We start from the raw sequence: 18536 nt of genomic DNA on the forward strand, positions 1-18536 counted from the left end.
TAAAACGAAACTGTTGTGAGCCTAAAACTCGCGACGCCGTCTGTTTGAAGTTCCGGAACTCGGTCGTGGCCCGTCAGTGGAGTGTTACTCAACGTGGCCTGGAGGGCCGTGGTAACCGCGGCGCCGGTGAGAGGCTCGGCGCCGCCCCTTCACGCCCTCTTCCCGTGCTCCACTTCCTCTCGCTCCGGACTCGGAGGGTCAGAGGGGCGGCCGCCGCGATCAAGGATCGGGCGGCCGCTCGGCTTGCGCAACCTCTTGTCTGTTCCCTTCTGCGTCCCTGGCACCTGTTAGGCGTGCCGCCCTCACTGCGCCGCCTTGTACTCCTAGCTCGCTGTGCTGTACACTACTGCCTGCCCCGTACTCGCAAGTAGCAGCGCGCGATCTTCGGGCCCCTAAAAGTCTGCCGACCCGCACTACATGCGCCCAACGACTGCTGTGTAGCAGTCTCCTAGCCTGCCATTGCAGTCTGCGAATCCCACCTTGGAGCATGACGTGTTGGTTTTAAACGCGTACTCACCGTGGATCAGAAGGCGTACCTAAACGATCTGAATGCAAATGGCACAAATGGTAACGCTGATTAATTTGATTCTTTTCGACCCTTCACGATAATGAGTGATTTTTTCAGCACGCGTCCATCGTTCTACGACGGCTATTCAGATAGTAAGGTCCGATCGGTCGCGAAACGGAAACTACAGCGAAAATATAAAAAAAAATTATTTGCAACACTTAGCTACACTTTTTGTACAGAGTCGCCGGTCTGACTTACACATTTGTCGTTGCGTTGTACCGACTTTCCAATACCCTCATCGTAGAAGACAGCCGGCTGTGTTTTCCGCCATTTCTCTGCACTGGTCGGCAGTTGGTTGTCTGTACCAAAATGTTGTCTTCATAGCGAGCGGTTCATGTGAGCAGAGATGAACATCAGAGGCAGCCAATTACGTTCTGTATGGTGGGTACCTAAACAATTCTCATTGAAGATGCTGCAGGAGCGTTTTCATTGCCCCTGGAGTGTGTGGCCGAGAATTGTCGTGAGGAAGGAAATGCATGACAGGCACGTTATGCGGGGTTGCATGAAAACAGGCGAAACCTCGCATGGACACGCATACTTGGCGGGAGACATAATTGTTATAGGCATCTCGATGCCCTCACTGTGCGCTCGGAACTGAAAAGAGCGACGCGACACGATCGACAGGCGTACTACAGATATTGCACTGCCGTTTCCATTTCGCGACCTGTCAGTACTTACTTACCGAACAGCCCTCACACGTCCATATACACACTCTGCAGGACATTGGCCAGTACGTGGCAAAAGACACTACGATTTTCTCTTCCATTAGTCGTGCAACTGGGTCGTTTTGAAGTTTTTTTTGGGGAGGAGGGGAGGGAGGGAGGGGGGGGGACCGTGACCAACATAGGTAAATAAACTTTAGAATTAGAAAATTATGTCACGTTTTATTTCATTCTAACAGGTAAGGTGTTTCGGCATTACAGCCATCATCAGATCTACAACGGAGAATTAAAAATGAAAGTATTTTCAAAATTTCTCAACCTTGAACATAAACGAATGAAATGTAAATGGAGAACAAGCAAGCTGGTTACATCATGAAGACAGACCACACACGGGTTGCTTAGTCCTTCACTGAACTGATTACCAGTATTACGTAGCTAGTTAGCTCACTTGTTCCTCGCCTGTATTTAATATGTAAGTCTGATGATGGCCATAAAGCTAGAACTGTTTATCAGTCCGAGTAAAATAAAATATGACAGACACTACGAATTCTAGGGTTTATTCTGTTCGCATATACAGTGAGGGAACAGTGGCTGTGTAAACGTTTGCAAACAAATTCCAATCTCTCACATTATTCTTATGAGCCTTACGCGAGATATACAATGGTGGTCGCAGTACGGAATGACAGCCATGTTCGCATACCGTTTTTCGACATTTACCCAACGTGTTTATGCGAGGGCACCGCGGCCTTTCCCCCTGAGGTTCCCACTTAAGTTACCAGAGGTTCTCAGCTACTCTCTTGGTATGGACTGTGCCGTCCTGTTACGACGTTAGCAGCGCTTGCCTTAACTCATTCGACATCCGCTGCCACGCCTACTTGATACGGATTCCAAGCACTGCAGGAAGACTCTTAAAGTTGCTCGCACTATGCTACTTCCTGGTAAAATGCACTAAACTTTACCAGAACCCTCCCAACAAATATATGTATTCCATTCGCCTTCCCTAATACGGATTTTACATCTGATTTTACTATCCGATTATTTCTCTTTCGCACAGATGCAATCTCGTTTTTATTTCCTCGCAGTAGCTCTTTAATATCTCGGTCTTCCTGCGTGTTTCCGCTTTTAAGATCTTTATTTTGCCTCTAGTTTGCGTGGATTTTCGTAACCTTCATCCCGACTACTATTTCAATCCTACACGACTTGTACCACCCAGTTCGTTGTTTTGCGTTGCGTATATGCTCGCTCCACATACAGCCGTCCAACCTCAACCGCGCGTATTCAAACCTTCTGTTACGAGTTGTATTTGAAACTGGTTCCACACGTCCATTCAAATCTCGTCTTCATCTGCGTGTGCACTTTGGTTTTCCGTTCAATATTCGAAATGCTTGATGAGATAGTTGTATAGCAACCAAAAGCCGATTAAATGAAAGACAGAAGTTCTGTCCAAATAATCCTAAACCCCTCTACAACTAATCACTGTCTCGTAGACAACTGCGTCATCAACAACAGTGGCAAATGGCTACATACCCTGTGTGTCTGAGGAATACGACCGGTCCTGTCACTTCGCTGTCATTGGACACATTTGCCTCTGATCAACACCCGCCGTTCAGGCCATGTCGCGGGGAGGTCTTCGAACCGGTCACACGTTTTCAGAATATATTCCGTATGCTCGCAGTAAGAGCTTTGGGCTACCCCGAGCAACTCCTCCTCACTTTAAATCTGCCTCCCTTGTATTGGCACTGAGACTGGTGAGCTATGGGCGATTGCGTCGCCGTGGTAGCAACGTTGTTAATGTCAAGGCGCGTGACGGCGACGCTTTTGTTTCGTAATGACGGCCGCATGTAGGTAGGTGCATTGTCACCACACGAGGCGGGCGTGTCTCCAGATAACATCGTCCGCTCTCGCCGATCTGCGAGAAGATACGCAGACTTGGGCTCGCCCGCATTTCTCAAGCTCTGCCCCGGATAGCCATCCGTGCTGACAACGGGGCGAAACGACCCCCGGACACAGTCATAAACCATTGTGTTCCCTGTCGCCGAACCGTTTCAGTGGCCTTAATGACGCAGCTACGAAAGACCGGAAAAGCAATTGCCAACAGCAGTTTTAATGCGGTGTACAAAATCTTGACTTGAGATATAATTGAATGCAGTGTACGCATTTAACAGATGACGAAACAAAGAAAAACTGAAGTCCCTTTTCAATTTTATCATGTGTTACGGATAAAAACACATTTTTAGTTGGAAACACACACAACTTCAAACGAAAACGTAGACATTGACACTGTAGCGTTGTAGTTACGTGAGAGCAAATTGTATACTAAGTTTGAGCTACGCGGTATGCGCTTATGAAACTTGCGAACTGAGTATAGAGAATCCTGTGTCAACAAAACGCCAGGCGGTGGTGCGTCGCACTTCTACTGCCGACATTTCCAGCCAGTGCTGTAAAATAGCACTGCAGTGTCACTGTGTCATATCTGCATAACCAGTTTAAGCTACCCCACTACGGACAAGAGCAGCAATGGCAAACACACCGAGACAGTAGGCTAAGTCACGATGGGCATTACTTCCTTTTGTGGCGTATCCGAGTGTTTTCTGTCGCACTTGCGCACATCAGCGTACCGGACGATGGACTGCATTCCGAAATGCGAAGTGCTATATGAGAATGAACAGTGGAAACGCGCGAATTAATAATGTAAAGCGACGTAAAGAAATGTATCGAATCAATTCATAGGCACAGTATTACCTATTTTTACATATTCTATACTCTGCCAACCGCTGCAAATGCGCGACAGAGGATACTTCCATTGTATCGCTAAGTAGGGCTGGTTTCGGTTACATTCTGATATGCAACGTGGTAAGAATGAGTGTCTTACATGCCTCTGTGTTTGCTGTATTAGTATGTTCATTTCTTCATGGTCCCTTTGGGATCGATTCGTTGACGGTTGTACTAGATTGCTAGATTTCTCACTGGTTCTTGAAACTTCCTAAGTATGCTTTCCGGGGAGACTTTACGTCTATCCTCAAGTGACTGGTATTTCAGGTTCCTTTTTTCTTTGTATTTCCCCGTCGGTCGCTTGTGGTTCAAACAAATCTATCATCTAAGTTTGTAAACTTCCGGTGCCAGGGTCATTGTAAGTAAAATAATGCCGAGTATTAAACCGCGTCATTATAAAACACTAAAGCAACTGCACTGCCGACTTTTCGACCGACTTTGCAGCAGTGCTATTCAGGGCGGTTGACTACCCTGAAGAGGATCGCTGCAAGGTCTGTCGAAACGTTGGCAGCTTAGCTGGTCTTATAACGGCACGGTCTAACACCCAATAATATTTTAATCGAAATCTGTGACCATTCGGTCTGCCTTTCTCTGCATAGGTTCAATATCCCCTGTTACTACTCTTTGTCGTGTGGGTCCTACCCGCTTGAACAACATTCTACGGGACGAGGTCTTTTATTTTTTTAAACAATATCGTTCGTAGACTGCATTTTCTGTTTATACTACGAGTGAATTGAGGCCTGCCGCCTGCTTCACGCACGGACGAATCTGGGTGACCATTCAGATTTCAAATAATTGCGGGACAAGACCCGCCGGGCGATTGCGAGACTCGGTTTGCCGAGGTTGTCGTGTCCAGTCGAGTTTCCAGAACCAGTCGCACCGCCGCGCTGGAGACAACCAGTTTGTCTGCGTCCCCGGAGAAATGTCCCGAGTTCGCCGGTTCAGCTGACCCAGTGCCTGGAGCGGTTACGAATATCACCAAAAAACAGCTGGGAGCGGAGGGCAGAATGTGAACGGCGGGGCGATTCCGCAACGCAGAGTCCTGAGCGGACGGTTTCGCACGGCGTGACCCAGATCCGGGAAAGGGGATCGTTTTACGACCGCCTGCGGGCGCTGCGCGACGCACGGTGGAGGGCAAAGAGTTTTTGTGACTGCTCCACATCCGTTCCGTTCACCGCGCCGCTACCGTAATAGAAACGCCGAAGGTCCGGCTGCCGACACTGTGCTATTACGTCGCCACGCAATACGCGGCAGAGAGTGGAGCAGTAGCCTTTCCTCCGGGCAGCACTTACAACGTTCAACGGCGGTGACGCGAGAGCTGCGTAGAACAGCCGCGTACTCTCGCTGACCGTATCTGCAGGAAGATTAAAGCTTCACATAGACCGTACTGTGACCCAGGGAATAATTCAGGAAGGTCAGGTTGGTGAACGCTTTCAGTGGCGGCCTACCTCTCCAAATTCACCTAAAGTAATTTTCAACTAGATATGCACTCCTGAGTCCGTCGTACAGTGGTTGGCGGAGAGTACTTTCTGCCATTACTAGTTATTCAGTTTCCTGTTCCGCTCGCAAATGGAGCGAGGGAGAAAATTACTTCCTCTATGCCTGTCCACGAGTCCTAACCTCCATTATCTTATTCGTATGATCATTATGCGAGATGAACGTCGGTGGCGGTACAGTCGTTCTGCAGTCCGTCACAATTGCTGCTTCTTTAAAATACGTGAGCAGATTGTGGCAGAGGGAACTACGTCTTACCTCCGAGGATTCCCACCGAAGCACATTCTGCTACTGATTAGACCGACCGGTGGCAAATCCGTCATCACGCCTCAGAACTGCTTCTATGTTTGTCTTTAATCCGATCTGGTGTGGATACCAAGTACTGAAGCATTGCTGAAGAACTGCTCAAACAAGTGTTCTGTAACAGTCTGCCATTTATCGCACCAGACAGACATTCTGTCCACGTGCACTGAAGCTCCCTATACTCGGTGGTCTCTCTAGCACACAACAGCTTCATCAGCAAAGTCTCAGAGTGCTGTCCAACCTATTCCGCACATCTGACGGCCGCACACGCGGTATCTGACCAGCCGTTAGCGCCACTCTCAAGGCTACTTCAGTATGCACCAGCAATCCAGTCGAGTGGCGAATCATTTAGTAGCATAACTAAATGTGATAACGGGGGGCGTGCGGTCACACGTGGTTTCACTGGCGGTCAGTTGCCGATCATCTGGACGGCGAGGGCGAATCAGACAATAAGTCTTGCTTCAGAGCTTATCCTGCGAGATGTGGAAGAGATTAAAAACATGAAAAGGAGAAAATACGTTCAAAAATGAACGAAGAGTTTTGTTTGGAGTATCCAAAGTACTCCTTCGAGAACTCGCGGTTGCAGATCCAAAAGATTTTACTTCCACACTCAATTTCCTATTGCAAAACGTAGGACGTAAAGTGCAACGTACATCTATCACGTAAGAGAAGGAAAACCTGCAGCAATAAAACCAGTTCTGTGGTCCCTCCCATCCCTGGTTACAGACGAAAGATGGCAATATGCTTGTTTCTACTTGGCAACTCGACCACTTCCGTATTCCTAGCCAGATGCTTTCACTTTTCCGAATAATATCCGTCTCTCTAAAGCTCCGTATCCTGATCGCCTTTTCCACTCACAGCGATGACGAGTGTTTCTGTTGCTCTATTTAGCTGTGCGACACATTCGACTTTTCAGTTTTCTTTTTATATGCAAATCTGACTTCTTCTGCTGCACTTTCAGTTCGCCTCTAATTTGAATGATAACCGAAGCTGTATAACGGGCAGGATCATAAACATTGCACTACACTCCTGTAAGTAGAGACTGAAAAGTAGAAAGAAAAGAGCCCTCCACTCCCGCTTAACCTTCATTGATGTATCATTCCTACAACAAAGTATGTTGCCGAACTGCAAGGAGGAGACGACCGTATAAATAGAAAAAAAATGGCGTAACGAAGACGGACTTGTAGTGTCTTTTACAAAAAAAGACACTTGCCCGGTGACGAGTGACCAGTAGTGGCGAAGCCATTTCACGGATCGCTGACTAACTTGCTGGAACGGGTCCTCTGAGGCATTCTGTTAAGGCACTTGCGTAAACGGTGCTGTCCATACACACGTTTACAGAGCGAAGTGGCGCAGTGGTTAGCACACTGGACTCGCATTCGGGAGGACGACGGTTCAATCCCGCGTCCGGCCATCCTGATTTAGGTTTTCCGTGATTTCCCTAAATTGCTTCAGGCAAATGCCGGGATGGTTCCTTAGAAAGGGCACTGCCGATTTCCTTCCCCATCCTTCCCTAATCCGAGCTTGTGCTCCGTCTCTAATGACCTCGTTGTCGACGGGACGTTAAACAGTAATCTCCTCCTCCTCCTCCATACACACGTTTAGCTACTAACACGCTCGCCACTTAGACTCGAAGGAAACGTCCGTCACGGAGAGCGAGTGGTGAGCGACCCTTCACCCACCGCAGCTCGGCTCCAGTTCTCCAGCAGTCCAGTGTTTTTGTGCGGCCGTCCTCTTGCGCCACGGAGCATCCGCCCAGTGAAGCCGCGGCCTCGGGCGTCCGTACAAGGCCGCCTCTGACCAGCAGGGGGGGGGGGGGGGGGGTCCTTTTTGTCGCCTCCGCAGGCCTTTCACTGTTGCCTAACGCGCGCGCCTCCAGGCCCGTCGCTCCAGTTGCGGCGGCTGGAACGTCACGCCTGCGCACGTGGACCGTCCCGTCGCGTGCTGTTCCGTCGCGCCGCCTCCCACAAGTAGGTCGCTCGACCTACTTGTCACGGGGCGTCGATTTCGCTTTCCGCCCTACACACTGCCGCTCCTTGTGCAGGTGCGTTGCACACTAGCTCCACCTGCACTTGACTACACACAAACGCTCCTGGAAAATGGATTAAAAACGCTACTGACCGCAATAAAATACAGTATTCATTTATGGTGGTCACCAGTTTCGGTCAGAATGTGACATCCTCAGAACATATATACCGTGATGGTGACGAACGTCAACTGCTCCACCAGTTCCGACCAAAACTGGTGACCATTATAAACAAATACTTTATTGCAGTCAATATTGATTTTAATCCATTTTTCAAGTATTTTGGCCATACCTCTGTCTTTCTCCACAAGAAATGTTCTCAGTAATTACAGACCAACTTTCCTAATTTCCCTATGTAAGCGTCACCGTGTAGCTTGAGGGCGACGTATTTCCACTCAGACTGTAACTCAAGATCTCTGTATGTCCATGTTTTCAGAGACGGTTGCGGGACTCGGCTGTTCTACACAGGATATCCAATGTAACACCTTTCAGCCGTCTACTTTCCAAACCAGATCATGGCTGAAGTGACCGCTATAGCCAAGCAGCAATCTACTAAAACCAGTATCGCTGGCCCCTGTTTCGACCGGAACCGAGGTGGAATCTTTCTACACGTCGGTCAGGAGCCTGAAGATGGTGTAGTAAATCGCCGAAACTGGTAGCTAAATAAAATAAGTTTAGAAATGAGACGGCTGAAAGGTGTTTCATCGGACATCCTGTAACGCAAGATGTCCCGCGTACGATGCAAGCGATGTGTCCGGTGTTTCGCGGAGAGGTGGTGATTTCGTTTTACTGGAATTACGAGTTACGATCGGCCTTGGAAAGCAGTCTCAAAAAAACGTTGGCTCATTTACGACTTGAGACCGTCGTCAGTAACATCTGCGCACATAGCTGTCCACAAATTGAAACTGGAGCCTTACGAAGTAAGCGGCACTGCACCGTCTGACCAGTTCAGACACCGTCCACTGACGTCAGTACTACAGCTGGCTATTGTAGTCTGTGCACGATGCCTAGACAGACACAGAAGGCTGCTTTTTTTTTCCTCTGCTGGAGCACACCTGAATTTATCCGGGTACGACAGGTCGTGGGAAATCCGCGACAGTTACTACAGCAGTTTCTGCATGGTGTGGAAACAGCAGTGTGGCGTGCAGTTGCTGCAAGGCGAAATATCGGACCGATCTTTTTCCGTAAAACCATAACCACTGACAGCTATATCAACAGTATACGGCAACCTTTTTCGATCGCACTTACAGCTAAAGGAAAGACACACTGTTGTAAGATTCACGGCCAATACATCTATGAACGTGTTACAAGAGGTTTTTATGATGGCAACTTTGCTATACTTTCATGATATTGCGAGACAGTTTCAAGACCAACCTCTACACCGTGCACAGACTGCAATAGCCAGCCAGATGCACTACTGACGTCGAACAACGGTATCTGAATAGTTGAGCCGATGCACTGCCTAACTTTAGTAAGGCTTCAGTTAGACTGCCTGCTCACATTACGCCAGTCACAAGTGTCTGATTTACCCAGTGAGTTTCTCGGACTTCGTTCCAATGCCGGTCTTAACTCGTTCGAGGGTGGGCTAAACCGATGCGTCACGAGCTGGAATGGATGCAGTAACCAGAGCCTGCGTCCATTAGCCGTACGTGTGTTTATTGAGAGCTCGACTCGCTGACGCCATACACGCAACTAGTTTGGTCTCGTATAGCCGGTTTCAAGTCTACGATGTCAACAAGCGCACAGTAAAGAACGAGTCCCACATTGGCTACGGCCTGCTTCTTGACGTCGTAGGTAAAAGCTTCAGAACAGCTGTGTGAGCCAAAACTAGTTGCAGCTGTAAATAGAGAGCAAGAAGAGGTATCAGTAAATATTAACCCTGTGGTCCAGATATCCACTGTATTGGACAGCTGTTAATGTCGCTTTTCTGCCGTTTTGGACGAGTTCCGAGGCTGCAAATGCACGCAGCCTATTCCAGTGGACACTCTCTACTTGTGGTGTGCGCTGCGTGCATTTTCAACGTCAAGGCGGATTGAAAACTCCAAACAAGCCACATTGACAGCTGTCCACTGCATTGGATAACTAGGCCACAAACTTAAAGCCGCAGTGGAAGAAATGGTGCCTTCATTCGACAAATTTATGACTATTGCGGAAATTATGTCGAAGGTACAATAGCGTATTCTGAGCCGCTTAATTTTTGTGGTTCGGACACGTAACATTCCACATACAAACAGCCGCATAGTAGTCTTGAACCTTTTCTTTGTTGCTGACCCCTTTTCCAATCAAAAGCAATGAATTCAGTCTTGTCGGAATGTTGTTTTTATGACTGCACTTCTCGTCCTACGACGAACGGATAACAGTGCTTCTGCAGTGTTAAGGTATTAGCAACGAAATACGAGAAGCCGATTCGTCTGCAACCATATCCGCAGCCAAAACGCTACAGGTGTCTCACAGACCAAAATGTCTCAGCTAGAAGTCAACTTGCTGCGAAGACTAGCAACTGTCCGTTGGAACAATAACATCGAATGTTCTCCGCTTCACTAAAAGCCAAAGCGTGCTGTCCCTCGAAGATGACACACCAACACTGACGAGTGCGGTGTTCGCTACTGACGAGCGCGGTGGCGCAGTGGCTACCACACTGGACTCGCATTCTGGAGGACGACGGTTCAAACCCGCGTCCACCCATCCTGATTTAGGTTTTCCGTGATTTTCCTAAATCTCTTCAGGCAAATGCCGCGATGGTTCCTTTGAAAGGGCACGGCCGACTTCCTTCCCCGTCCTTCCCTAAGCCGACGGGACCGATGACCTCGCTGTTTGGTCCCCTCCCCCAAACCAACCAACCAACTGACGTGGGTGGTGAGCACGATTTTAGTTTCGTGGCTTTTTATCCTATCCGTCCCATAACTATGGAGTACCTGACAGAGACTGCTATCAACCGTAAAAGCTAACATCATTTTTATTCTTTTCACTAATGGTGACTACTGCTATTTTCAGCGGCTGAAAATCATTAGCAGGTGGAAATGGCGATAGTGGATATTGCAATAAATGTACAATCTGTGGTGTATATGAAGTTATTTAAAAATGCCACACAACTGTTTCGGAGTGACAGTATATTGATATATAATTCAAACGAACACACAGGCTTAGTTCTTAGTCCAGGAAATAGAAGACTATGCTTCATTGCAAGGACACTTGGAAAGCGTATTTTGTCTAGAAGGAAGGTTACACAAAAAGACTTGGAAGATCCGTACTTTGGTAACAGAAACGCAGAACATGCTTCATTGTGTGACACGCCAAGGAGGATGACGCATATCTCTCTCGAAACTGCTTAGAAAACTTAAGAGCCGTCTTTCAGGGCAGAAAATACGAATAGTCTCCTTACGTGCTTGTCCCCTAGAAATCGAGGAGATAACGCGCTTGCCGGCCGAAGTGACCGAGCGGTTCTAGGCGATTCAGTCCGGAACCGGTCGCATGGATGTGTGTGATGTCCTGATGTCCTTAAGTTAGTTAGGTTTAAGTAGTTCTAAGTTCTAGGGGACTAATGACCTCAGCAGTTACGTCTCATAGTGCTCAGAGCCATTTGAACCATTTTTTTTTGATAACGCGCTTATCTATTCATCCGCGTGGACAAAAATTCAATGTATGTTATGGTACGAAGAGCCCTCAGGCACAGCCTTCAAGGTGTGTGACCGATCCCAGTGACTGGTCGCAGATAGCACAGACTAATGACATCGAATCTTTTCGCCTATCCACGGGCACTGCGTTGAGTTTGTGTTCAGGGTGAGGTATGTCTCTGTACCTGGCGCTGATCGTGTGCAAGTATCTCCCCATCTCGCAGCAAAAATCTTTAGCGAGGTAACGGCTCCCATAAAACTTAGTCACAATAGCCTCAAAGCACTACAGTCCCCCCCCCCCCCCCCCCCCGTCACCCCAGGCCAATTATACACTTGCTTTGTGCGCACACCGTCAACAACAGCGGCCCTAGCACAGTGCCCTGAGGTGGGCTTCCTAGTCAGAGCTACTTGCTGACCACTGTCTGCTACGAAGACTTCAGTCGAGTCGCATATGTATTAGGATCTTCTGTATCCACATACTTCCTTCACAAAAAACGGTCTGAACTACTGTGGCGCTGGGCTTTCGCGCACGCAGCGGCTGGGCCGCCACGCCGCTGCCAGGTTTTCTCCTACGCGGAAACGACGCCAAGAGGGGACCCGCATGTGTCGTCCGCTTCCTGCCGCACCACACGTGTTCTGTGCGCCGGCCTCGGCGCAGCACGCGAGGTCGACCGGTCCCCGTACGCGCCGCCGCATCTCTCTGCCGTCGTAAACTGATGACCCTCCTCCCACTCCAGGGCTGGACGTCCCAGGGAGCGCTGAGACGCCGCGCATCTGGACGACGCGGTGTTCGGCAATCGCGCCCTACGGTCGGTCCGCTCTCCCGCCCGCGCTTCCTCGCTTTATCGCCGCTCCACTTCCGTTGCGTAACTGTCGCGCCTGCGGCTGACGTCCGCTTAGCGCATTGCTCACTGTAACTACTGTACCCTGCTCGTCGTAACTGCCAACACGGAAGTCAGCGTTGCGCTACGGATTACCCCGCGTCTGTTGTCGCGTTACGGCGCTCTCACCCAGCGAGGTGGCACAGTGGTTAGCGCACTGGACTCGCATGCGGGAGGACGACGCTTCAAACCCACGTCTGGCCGCCCTGATTTAGATTTTCCAGTCAAATGGCTCTGAGCACCATGGGACTAACATCTGAGGTCATCAGTCCCCTAGAACATATAACTACTTAGACCTAACTAACCTAAGGACATCACATACATCCATGCCCGAGGCGGGATTCGAACCTGCGACCTTAGCGAGATTTTCCGTGATCCCTAAATCTCTTCAGACAAATGCCGGGATGGTACCTTTGAAAGAGCACGGCCGACTTCTTTCCTCCATCCTTTCCTAATCCAATGGGACCGATGACCTCGCTGTTTGCTCCCCTCCCCCAAATCAACCAACCGACCAACCAACCTGTGCCGTTCTCCTTTCCGCTGAACGTAAACAAACGCCTCGCTACAGTACTTCACCGCTAGCTTATCGTATCAGCCCAATAGCACGTCAGATCCGTGTGTGTGTGATTCCCAAAATTAAAACAAAACCTTGAATTACATTTAGTATAATTTGCAAAATCCCCGATGTATTCTGAGTTCGAATATAATAAATTTCCTAGAGCCCGAAGAGCTTATGTCTACAAATCAGATCTGTTTTGGACAGTGTCTCTCGTGTGAAACTCAGCTTGTTCATTTCTCACACGATGTCCTGCGGCCTACGGATGAAGGAAGAGAGGCAGGTGCCATTTGTGTAGATTTACGAAAGCATTTGACACGGTGCTCCACTGCAGACCGTTAACAAGGGCATGAGCATGTGGAATAGATTCTCAGTTGTGTAAGTGGCTCGAACACTTCTTAAGTAACAGGACCCAGTACGTTGTCCTCGGCGAGTGTTCATCAGAGACAAGGGTGTCGTCAGGAGAACCCCAGAGAAGTGCGATAGGATTGCTGTAATTGAAACTTCCTGGCAGATTAAAACTGTGTGCCCGACCGAGACTCGAACTCGGGACCTTTGCCTTTCGCGGGCAGGCAAAGGTCCCGAGTTCGAGTCTCGGTCGGGCACACAGTTTTAATTTGCCATGAAGTTTCATGTCAGCTCACACTCAGCTGCAGAGTGAAAATATCTTTCTGGATTGCTGTAATTGTTCAAAAAAATGGTTCAAATGGTTCAAATGGCTCTAAGCACTATGAGACTTAACTTCTGAGGTCATCAGTCCCCTAGAACTTAGAAATACTTAAACCTAACTAACCTAAGGACAACACACACACATCCATGCCCGAGGCAGGATTCGAACCTGCGACCGTAGCGGTCGCGCGGTTCCAGACTGTAGCGCCTAGAGCCGCACGGCCACCCCGGCCGGCGCTGTAATTGTCTACATACATAAATGATCTAGCGGGAAGGGTGGGCATCAGTCAGGGGTTCTTTGCTGATAATGCTGTGGTGTACGGAAAGGTAACCCAACTGCCACCACATCGCACTTCAGTGAAATTTCAATAATGCACCAGAAAATAAAGGCGATCTGCCGAAATTACCGAGGTCCGTACGATACATGACGGCTTAGGCAAAATTTCTTGTTGGTGTTATTAATAGCAGCTTGCTCTCAATGTAGAAAAACGTAAGTTAATGAATGTGAGTGAGAAAAAAGCCGTAATGTTCGGATACAGCATTAGGACAGCCCTGTCTTTCAAATACCTGGGCATAAAGTTGCAACCGTGTGTGAAACTGAAGGAGCATGTGTGGATTGTGGTAGGGAAGGTGAATGGTCGACTGCGGTTTGTTTGGAGAAAGTTGGGGAACATGTGGCCCACCTGGAAAGGAGACCGCTTACAGGATGCTAGTACGACCCGTTCCTGAGTACTGTTCGAGTGTCTGGATTAAAACAAGACGTCGACGCAGTTCAGAGGCGGGCTGCTGTATTTGTTATTGGTAGTTTCGATCAACACGCAAGTGTTCTGGAGATGCTTTGGAAACCCTAATGGGAATGCCTGGAGGGAAGGAGACATTGTTTTTGAGAAAAACTACTGAGGAAATTGAGAGAACACGCATTTCAAGCTGACCGCGAAACGATCCTATTGAGACAACGTTCATTTCGCTTAAGGACCGCAAAGATACGAAAAGTTAGGGCTCCTACGGACGCGTATAGATAGTCGCGCGCTTGACGACCGAAGCAAAAATTTTAGAAACTGATGACAGTGCTCAGAAGTGAGCATTTAACCTTATGCTCTGGTTTTCCTATCGCGTACCTAATATATCCCGACAGAGAAACATTTGAAAACTCCGGTATTACTTCTACAGTTCAGCCGTATCCGTTACGACAGATATTTTTTCTAAAAATTTCTTCGTACCATTGCATAAAAATAATTTGGCACGTCGTGTATGAGATCTGTACTGCTACCTTTGCCGCCTATACACCGGTGTGGAAGAAAGCGCAATGGGAGAGGTAAGTGCATCGGACGTAATATTAGTATTTGTTCACTAGAAGCGGTAGATATTCCCGTGTAACCAAATTCCTCAAAGACATTTGTATAATGCAGCAGAAAATACAGGCATCCTGCCTAAATTCGCGATGTCAAGCGTTTTGCGTAATGAACACAACAGAGTCACGAAACGTGTCCTGTTTGACAAACAGCTCAACGCAGCGTGTTTCACGAGCACGGTGTTGCAAGTACGAGTTGTCGTGGTACAGTAGGCTGTGCTGATGTGAAATCTCGGCAGGGCACTGCATAGCGCGTGGCGGGATGATATTTGTGTCAATATTAGTGGATCACTGCCGTATTCAATTCTTCGTGTCAGACTATGGAACAGTGGCTTCTTGTATGCCACTATACGCGAGCTGTTGTCTCTCGTCTTATTCCCTTTATTCCTACGCGACGTATGTGACGGGGACAGCATAAACTGTCGCACAACTTTCGTAGCAAACCAATTCTCGAAATTTACCCCGTCCTGTTTTCGGAGGAACAAAGGTATTTTTCCGCTAAGATTCCGATTTAAGTTCCACGATAATCCCTGTTACAATGTCATGTGGCTCTTCCGACGTGTTAGGGCTGTAGCAGCGTACCACAGAGGTTGTTAGATGTCTCTTCTGACGCCTGCTTAATAAGGACTGCAAACACCGGAAGAGTACTGTAGAAGTGGTCGAACTAACGAGTTTATTTCAGAGATGCACTGCATTTTGTCAGAACCCATGCAGCATATCTCGGTCTTTCATTCTATTTTTGATTTTTCGTGTTCGTCCCATTTCATACCGCTTCTTTGTATTAGCTGCAGATATTTAAGCCATGTTTGCCGCTTATCTTGTAATGCGATATTTCAAACTGTTTTGTACGACAGCCCTCCAAATATCGAAATTTAAAAAGAACTGGCAGTTATTACACAAGTTGGACATTTTGCCCAGTTGTTTCAGCATCTTGTTACGATCGTTCAACAATGTAGATTTGAGCATCGTCAGCGAACAATATGACATCGGTACTGATCCTTTCTGATAAATCGGAATGGAAACAGAACAATATGAAAAGAGACGTGTTCTTGACGCAGCAGAATTGCGTGTTATTACTCCAAACGACAAATGCGTTTCACTCATAGATTTGTTAAATAATAAAGAATGTAAGTGGAGATCCACAAATTTTTCACGAACATTATTTTGCGACCAAGTGAAGACGATGGACTGAGTTAGATATAACGTCCAAAATGTAGTTTAGTTGTTGAAAGTGAAGTTGCAGTTGCGAAACGCGTCGGAATTGGACGACACATATAAAAAAAATTACCTGATGAGAGTGCATTACCGACAAAGTATCCGGAAAGTAAAAGCTACGGTCACCGACAGCCCAAGACGAAATCTGTTTTTGTCTTCAGGGCTTCATTTGATTAATGAGGGACGTCTGTGGCCATGTCTTGCAGTGGCGCACCTCCTGGAGACTACGTTGAACTCTAATGCAGAAATGACTAGGGTAATCAGGAGGAATAGTTTGTGTCGCATACCTCTGAATGATTAAAATTCATTTGACTGTGCCTGCTCCCGGCGGAGGTTCGAGTCCTCGCTCGGGCATGGGTGTGTGTGTTTGTCCTTAGGATAATTTAAGTAGTGTGTAAGCTTAGGGACTGATGACCTTAGCAGTTAAGTCCCATAAGATTTCACACACATTTGAACATTTTTTTTGACTGTGCATGCCCAATGCAGTAGACCTCTTTTCTTGTGCCTATTTACACTAAAGACGTACTGATTTTGTACACCGTCTTGTGCATTTCAGGCACTCTGTGACGTACCTCGCTTATGCATTTTCATTGCGTCGGTTTTGCAGTAAAGGTCCCTAAATATTGAACTGAAACGTTGAAGATGAAGCACTCTTAGAACACAGGACTAAATGTGTTCACTTCAAGTTTCCATTGATTTCTCACTATCGCGCAACTACTTCGTGTGCTCTTCGCGGGCCAACGTAAGGTATGTGTTGGAAGGTACATAATGAATCACTACCATTCCCACTGGCGCCCTTTCTTCTTCCATTTGCCGATTTTACGCGAGACGGAAGACTGTCGCTATCGTTTTGTATCGGTCAGAATGTCTCTAAATTTACTGTCTCGGTCAGTATTGGAGCAAGTGGTACGTCTCTCGACTTGTTTTGGAGCGGGTATTTTAGAATTTTTGCGAGTAAGGCCATCGGAATGTCTTTAAGGCGTCTCTGCACGCGAGGTCGGTGACGCACGTCCGTTTTCGACTCGGAGGTACGCCAGTTCGAATCCTGGTGTAAGAAATAGCCATTGTTAATATTTAGACACAAAGGGGCGAGCTGAAAATTTGTGTCGGACCAGGATTCGAACCCAGGTCTGCTGGTTATTAGGCAGATGCAATGACCACTGCGCCACCCGGACACGGTGGTCACTACAAATGCACGGACCACTCTAGCACGCCTCAGCTTACACCACGCACTACTGACACAGCGCACTGGTCGTTAGCCTCGTTACTCGATTCACACAAGAGTTGGACTTGGTGTGCACCTGCACTGAAGAGGTAGATCATTGGCTGTCATCGCCTTAATCAATTACATGTGTAGTGTCTGTTTTTGTAGACACGTCGAAAAGAACAGACACCACATATATAAATAGCTAGTATTTGGCCGTCAAGGGAAAGAGAGGTGATGGCATCCAGGTTTCTGTCATCAGACTTTGCGCCAAATCTTGGCTGAAACTCCAAACCTCTCCGCAGTGGCTCGTGGAGCTATGGCGCGGGACACACTCTTGACTGTTATCCGTTCGTCTGACAGGGACGTTAACTCTGGCGTCACTTTGGTTCTCCCGGGGAGGGGTAGGCTGTGTGTCGGACTGACTCTCTGCCTCCTTGCTATACGACACAGACATGGCATCATTGTATACACATGCGCCTTAAACTCACTTGCACTGAACAGTTATAGGTGTTCTGCTCTCACACATCGACCGTGGTCAAATGAAGAAAACCGTAGCGTTTTCCAGCCAGTCACGCCGTACGACTTTACTGTCTCAGCGTCTCAACACTCCAGATTGTTGAGCATTTCTGTGACACCCCCCGCGCTGACCAAAAGAGCCAGTGTCGAAATTTTGAAGCTCCTTTCGAAATTTATCCGTTTCGGAGGAAAATGACTAGTAAGATAAGTGGACTATGGAAGCAACCCTCCTCGTACTTTAGCCAACCGTAGCAGAAATTACTGCGAAAGATGCTGGTGGGGTGAGTAAGATGTTACCGTGAGCTGGAGAACTCATTCGTGCTGTGTGGTGTTGAGGTACGTGAGTGAGTGAGTGAGTGTCGTGGTGTTAGTGCGAGTAGACGCGGAGTGGAGTTAGTTAGACGCGAGCGTGGCTGTGTGACGTGACTCACCTGCAACCTCGCCATCTCCGACCCTTGAGCTGTGTGTGTGGTTGGCGAGTGTTGCCGTCCCAGAGCACCGCGCCGCTTTTATACCGGCGCGGCCCCTGCCACAGCGCAGCGCCGCCGCCGCCGCCGCGGATCACTTTCACTGGCGAGTGGCGCCGCGAGCGAGCGGCCACGCAGCTGGAGGGGGGGAGGGGGGGAGGTGGACGTCCCGCGATCGCACCCCGCGCCCGTCACCGCGCGCTCCCAGAGGCCCGCCGTGTTTACGCTCATTGTT

At 48.4% G+C, this 18536-nt stretch overlaps 1 protein-coding gene across 1 annotated transcript in view; it reads right to left on the bottom strand.

Annotated features, from left to right (window-relative positions):
• Positions 1–18316, bottom strand: part of LOC126214841 (uncharacterized) — a 36260-nt gene extending 17944 nt beyond the window's left edge. Inside the window, exon 1 of the mRNA XM_049941472.1 lies at positions 18266–18316. Coding sequence (XP_049797429.1) covers positions 18266–18280 — 15 coding nt within the window. The 5' untranslated portion in view covers positions 18281–18316. The remainder of the gene's footprint in view (positions 1–18265) is intronic.
• Positions 18317–18536: the final 220 nt, after the last annotated feature.

This window comes from Schistocerca nitens, chromosome 12 (genome assembly GCF_023898315.1).
Source record: "Schistocerca nitens isolate TAMUIC-IGC-003100 chromosome 12, iqSchNite1.1, whole genome shotgun sequence".
Classification (NCBI taxonomy): domain Eukaryota; kingdom Metazoa; phylum Arthropoda; class Insecta; order Orthoptera; family Acrididae; genus Schistocerca; species Schistocerca nitens.